This window comes from Antrostomus carolinensis, unplaced genomic scaffold (genome assembly GCF_000700745.2).
Source record: "Antrostomus carolinensis isolate BGI_N321 unplaced genomic scaffold, ASM70074v2 scaffold9515, whole genome shotgun sequence".
In the NCBI taxonomy this organism is placed as follows: domain Eukaryota; kingdom Metazoa; phylum Chordata; class Aves; order Caprimulgiformes; family Caprimulgidae; genus Antrostomus; species Antrostomus carolinensis.
Window position 1 is genome coordinate 1 of NW_010318394.1, and position 6,280 is coordinate 6,280.

Here is a 6,280-nt window from a genome sequence, read left to right on the forward strand (position 1 = left end):
TTCCAATCCAGGCCATTCTGGGATCCTGTGTTTTCAGCCCCTGGTTAGTGCCAGGCCGTGCAGATCCCGGACGCTCTGTCCCAGCGCAGGGAGCGCCCCGCACGCAGCAGCAGCAGCAGGATCAGAGTCTTTTGCCCACATCCAGTCTCACCCCATCTTCCTTTGCATAGCTCAGCTGTAGCCTGGGATCTGAACACGATGCTCTGCACTTCAAACACTTCTTAGATCTTAAGGATTATTTATTTGAATAAATAATTATAAAAATAGGAAATTCTGAATATAAAAAGTGCTTGTACAAAAACCCCATGAACTACCCCAGCTTTACATTAATACAAACAAATCTTTGATGCAGTAAAACAGTCTGATGTTGCACACAGCTCTTCATTTAAAAAACAAGGCTGGAACGGAGCAGTTATTGCAAAATCATGGAAATAGACACATTGAACACCAAATAGAAATAGAAACCTGACAGCATTCTGTTGGTCTTAAACTGGACAGAAGGGTGAGTGAGTGGTGGGTGTTTATGTTCCTATTGAAAGGGACCCTCACAGGGCTGCCCTGGGCCTCTGCGTCAGTAGGAACCGGCTGCCCAAACCCCAGAGCTCGGCTCTCCAGCTACACACAAAACTCAATTCAACTGGGATAAATCAGGTCCTGCCCTACTAAAGTCAGAGAAATTACCACTGGGGTCTGTCTGAAAACACAAATGAGAGCAGAGGAGAAACCGTGTCCTCGCACACGCCGTGTCTGTGCGGAGGCAGAAACGAGTCCGTTCTGCATTGCCCTGATTATTTCTGTGTCACTTTGGTTGTATGTTGCTGCTGTGCCATGAAAACTCTCATCTTCTCAACAGCGTGTAGCTAGATAATTCTGTCTATTCTGTGCTGGGAATGAATATTTATTATCGATCCCTGATGAACAGCAGAGCATTAAGTGGTTTTGCTGAATCATCTCTTGCCTTTGCCCATAAATAAGCTGAGTGATGAGATAGGGTAACACAGCTGCTAGACAGGACATTGTACCTCCCGCTCAGGGAGACCTCTGCCCCTCAGAAATGTGTACTTTAAACACAGGAAAGTTTTACAGGATCTTTATATGCAGAAGAATGAAATATTTGCAATAGAAAACCACTCTTTTATAGAAGAAGTGTGCTGAAGACTGCTGGGGTTTAGCTGACGAAGGCAGCGATGGCTGTGACCTTTAGCACTGACTCAAGCCCATAGGTAAAGAGGAGAACAGCGTTGATAATGACGTCTGCTTTCAGCACGTACGTTTGCCACACCAGGAAATACACAGACAGGAGCACACTTCCAACTGTGATCACAAGACTGAGCCCTAACGGAGCCTCCTCTTCTGTCAGGTTACCCTTTGAACCTTGAAGGAAACAAAAAGCTGGTATGAGTCTTTGATTTCTTCTGACAATATCACAAATCATAAGTCTAGAGTATTCCTGCTCAATAAAAGCTTTAGTTCTTACAGCTCAGGGTACACTGAGACACTGGCCTGAATCAAGGCTCTGTCAGTAAAAGGAAGAACAAACCCAACCACCGATGGACAATCGGTGACTGAAGTTACTCTAAATTAAGAGCAATCAGTTGACTCTCAAAGTCACAACACCCACCTTTTCTTACCACCAATAATCAGCTCTGAAGCTGCAGCCATTCTGATCACTCAGCTTCTTAGTCAGCCGTCAAACTTCCCCCAGCCCCCTCCAGCCCCACACAAGCACGACAGCGACAGCGTGCTGCCCGGGGTGCACATCCAACAGCATCCAATCCTGCTCCTACCATCCCTCTGTATTCCCTGCTAACCCATTCCCACGTCAGATCACCATCACTGGGGAGAAGCTGCACTTATCTCTTCCTCACATCTTATTCCAAGCTAGTCTCAGCAGATTTTGTTGTTGAACTACATTAGACTTGAAATTTGCTTCTTTATTCATCCATCAGGCTCCAAGCAAACATATGCAGAGAGCTTGAAGGCAACAGGCTAAATTCACCCCTACAGCAAGTCAGCTGAATCTGAGAGACTCACTCTGCATAAAGGTTTGAGGAATATCGAGCACAGATCTTAATAGTAACTTGGGGTTGTTTTTTTAAAAAAAAAAAGGACTTTATGAAGTTTTAGCAAGCTCTGGACAGGGCTCAGGAGGCCCTTTATGCTCTTGGGTCTTAGTGAAATGAAGCTGTTGGAACTGGTGTGTGCCTTCAGGAGGAGCAGAGGGACAAGGTGTAGTTGCGGTGGCGGCCGTACGCTGCTCGGGGCCGTCCTCAGCATCACCCGTTCCACCAGGCTGCGGCCCTTTGGTTACTCGTGGACGTTGCTGGGGCAGTTGAAGGAGCTGTATCACCCCAGTGTGTTTCAACGTGTTCCTTCTCACAAGTCATACTCCCTGGTAAACAGCGTCCCAGCTGTCCCAGTTACACTGCTTTCTGCCAACCCAGCTACTGGGTTTTAATGGCATTATAGATAATATTTCATATAAGAGCAAATTTTGTTTGACCCTCTGGCCCAATCTATTGATCAGTCAGATAAAGTTTAATGACATAAATGAACAACAGTCTCTAAATACCTGCTACTCTGTTAAACTGGCATGTTTTACACACACTCAATTTCAAAATTATTAATGTTTTTAAAGATTATATTCCAGTGAAAAGGCACAGGGAGAAGGTGACGTACCCAGGTATAATCGCAGCACTTCAAGAATGGCCATAATGAAAAGCAAGGCAAGATCAGGAGCCAAAAAATCATCTGGATAACTGAAAACTTGACCTGTAGAATCACACAGGGTAAATCAGCCAGGAAAATAACAGCAGCTGTACCGACAAACCACGAGCACACAGCCCACCCCTGCGTTAGAACACCTGCGACTTACTTTTATAAACAATCATTGCAAGAGTCGCCAAGAAGTAAAAGATGTAATAAATCCCATTGATGTAGAAGAGAAGCTGTAGAGGAACAGATGACAGCTTGAACTGTGGTTAAGGATCTCTCCTGGCAGGGAGGTGGGATCCATTTCATAAAATCCCCACTTCCCAGGAACCTCCGAATATCCTGCTGTGCCTTTTGATACTAACTGGTTCAGCTATGGCTGGCCTGCTGGCTGGGGCTCAGAAAGTAACTCGAGGTTGTGAAATACCAAGGGTTAGGATAGAAGCTTGCTGGTTCAGGTTTGGCTGAAAAAAAACCAATAAAAATTGGTATGTCGTGGGGTATTTGTCAGCTGAAGGAACTGGGGGGTGTGTGTGCGTGTGTACACCTCCCCAAACAACTTCTGTACCTGTCAGCCAGCCTCCAGCGAGTTGGCAGAGGGCTGGCAGACTCCAGCACATCCAAATTCCTGTAAGATTTTGAAAATAGGTGGCTGTGTGAAGCAGACAGGCGCTATTTGTTCCTGCCCACATGACGGGGAGCCTGAAAGCTGCGCTCCCTCTTTGGGACGTGCCTGAGAGAGGCCACGAGCTCAACTTTGAGATGTAAATTCAGAAAGAACAGACTTGCTTAATTCACTGCTCACACAACCAACTGGTGGGTACCGTGAGATACTAGTTAGCACTAGTGATTTGTCTGTCTACGTGGATCTGCTGCCAAGGTATTTGAGAGCTCCACGATCTTTAATACATCCTCAGAACACCCCCGGAGGACAGGGAACACGGCACACGCTGTCGTATAAAAACAGGGAGAAATTACTTAGAGGCTCAGGCCAGATTCATCCCACCTGCAGCCATCCCAGTTCCCAGGCACACTGCCCGGAGTGAGACTGTGCCAGCTCCAGCTCTGACTGCAGCAGGAGCCAAAGTGCCAATGTACAGCAGGGACCTCACAGTTCAGTGTCTTACAGAGCCCACCCACCCCCAGGGATGGGCACGATTCCTCTACAGCAGGTCCACACATCCTGAAGGAATCATCTTCTCTCGAGACACAGCAGCATGTTACTAATGCAATACAGGAGACGTGTAGGACACCCTGGGGCTCACCACCACATGGAGAAGTGGGAATGTGGCTCCAAGAATCCAGAAAGTTTGGCTGTTCATACGTATTTTTGATAACCAAATGCCTTTCTTTGCCTTAAATGACACAATGTCACTTATCGAAGCAAAGATCAGTGCAGATCTCATTATTTCCACATCTGTCTTTCTGTACTCAAGATATTATTTATCCTCCACTCTCTCCCCCAGCCTGTCTCAAATCCTGAGTATCTCCAAGCTGGGACTTCATCCCTGGCATCTTTTACAGGAACTGCCCGTCCAGGTTCTGACCAGAGCATCCACCCACGCGCAGTGGGCGTATTCCAGCTCCCAGAGCAGCTCGTTTGATTCAAACACAACCAGGTTTTTGTGTTTTTCCAGTTGAAGGAAGGTGGAGCAAAAAATTACTAGATAGATTCTAAGCATGGAAATCTCTGAAGCCACAGGTGTCTCCTCTTAGGAGGTACTTAGATCTTGGCAGGAGTGAAGGTAGGGTGATTAACATGGGAGAAGAGGAAATGCTACTGAAAGCTGCTTTTCCTACCTCTTGTGGGCTGTGTCAGCTGTCTGGGAGGTGTCCTGCGTGGGGTTTGTGCCCAGCAGTCCACAAATCCAATTTTCAGCCTTGCTTCCTAAGGAAACCAGGGTGATGTGATCCCAAAAGGTGGCTGCCAGCCCTCTGTCAAGACTGCAGGGTGGGTTCAAGGGGTTTCTGCCTGAGCAGTACCCGATCAGGGAATAATCACAGCTCAACCCCAGCTAATGCTGCAGGAAACATCTTCCCTGGGAGGAACCATTTTACCAGTTCTGCTTCATAAGGATGGTGCTGGTGACGGAAAAGTCAGTCACACTGTGCAGGTTTATTGGGCAGGAAGATGTGAATGTGCTCCAGCCAGTCTTCCTGAACATCCCCACACCTGAGGGGTGACAGGTACAAAAAGGATACAACTGTTGAAGTTCTTCCTTTCCCTGGAGGAGGAAAACATAAAGAGAAGAAAGTCAGTCTAAATATTTACCCAAAGTGCTGCAGAGCCCTGCAAACTGCTGATGTTACCAGAGAGGTCCAGCACACTTGTAGAACTGTTTTTTTCCAGTTCACTGGAAGATTTCCTGTTTTCTCAGTTCATGCAGTTCAGGTTCCAAAAATAACTTTTTCAAATACTAAAATAATTTGGGGGAGGTCCCTGTTGGCAAAAGTCACTTTCACTGAGGAACCTTTCTCTTTCAAAACACAGAGCAGTACACAGGCATTACCTAGAACCTGTCTGTCCTGTCCTTTCACAGCAGATGACACCTCATCCCTCTAACGATGCAGGAAAAAGGGAAACGTGCAGGAGAGGCTGAGTGGACTGTACCAGCTGGTTTTAAATGGTGAGGAAGCGTTCAGGGAGAGCACAGGGCTCCCTGGTTCCAATAAGTAACCCCCTTCCAAACCAGTTCCCCTCAAAAGCAAAGTCACTCCCTGTAATGATTATTCTGTGTAGTTCTAGGTATTCTGTGGTTGGACTCAGTTGATCTGAAAGGTCTTTTCCAACCACTATGATTCTGTAAAACCCGAGTGTGTTCTGATCACCCACAGAAATCACACCCAGGATTTCCCACAAGCCAACCCATACATTTTACTTCTTTTTTTTCAGCAAAAACACAGCTGGAATTCCCTTGCAGCACGATGGCACTGACCCACTAAAGTACCTCTTCAGTAACTCATTAATATTCTTCACCTCATCCAGACAGATGAGGAATTGAAAAATTACAATCTCTGTTTCCCAGAGAGCAGAACTGTGAGAGGCCATTTCACCCATCTTCTGAGAGACAGCTCGTTGTCATCACATCAGTGGGACATCCCCACCTCCATCCTCGGGCTTCTCGGGGGTTCATGTCCTCATCACCTCCTAGTTTTATGCAGTTGGACCCAAATGAATCCCCACTAATTTTAGACACCTAATTAAGGTATCCACTTTGGGAATGCAGGGGAAGCAGGCAAGCCATGTTAGAGGGTGATTCATGCTGTCGCCTCCCGGACTCCTCTCTGCTTTCTGCAGAGACTGTAGGCTCTGAACAGACCCGTCCCGGCACGCAGCCAACGTGCATTTTCATAAATGCTTTATTTTTGTTTGTTTTTTTGCAGAATGGGAGTTAAAGGTTTCCTTACACATCGTGTTCTGCTGTGACTCACAGTAAAAGGTGTGTTTGTATTCACCGCTCCGGTAGAAAACCTCACGCACAAGTAAGGCCTCGTGTGGGGATGATGCGCTTCCCTTCTCTCACAGCAATTAAGGAGATGTCTCCAGTTTACATTTTAGACTGTCAAT

At 46.7% G+C, this 6,280-nt stretch overlaps 1 protein-coding gene across 1 annotated transcript; it reads right to left on the minus strand.

Annotated features, from left to right (window-relative positions):
- Positions 1-1,168: 1,168 nt before the first annotated feature.
- On the minus strand, positions 1,169-3,103 carry TMEM80 (transmembrane protein 80; the record flags this gene model as incomplete). The annotated part of the gene is given in 5 exon segments (XM_029085171.1): positions 1,169-1,374; positions 2,680-2,772; positions 2,876-2,974; positions 2,977-3,052; positions 3,054-3,103. Coding segments are annotated over 5 exon segments (524 nt in total), but the record flags the coding sequence as incomplete, so codon positions are not given.
- Positions 3,104-6,280: the final 3,177 nt, after the last annotated feature.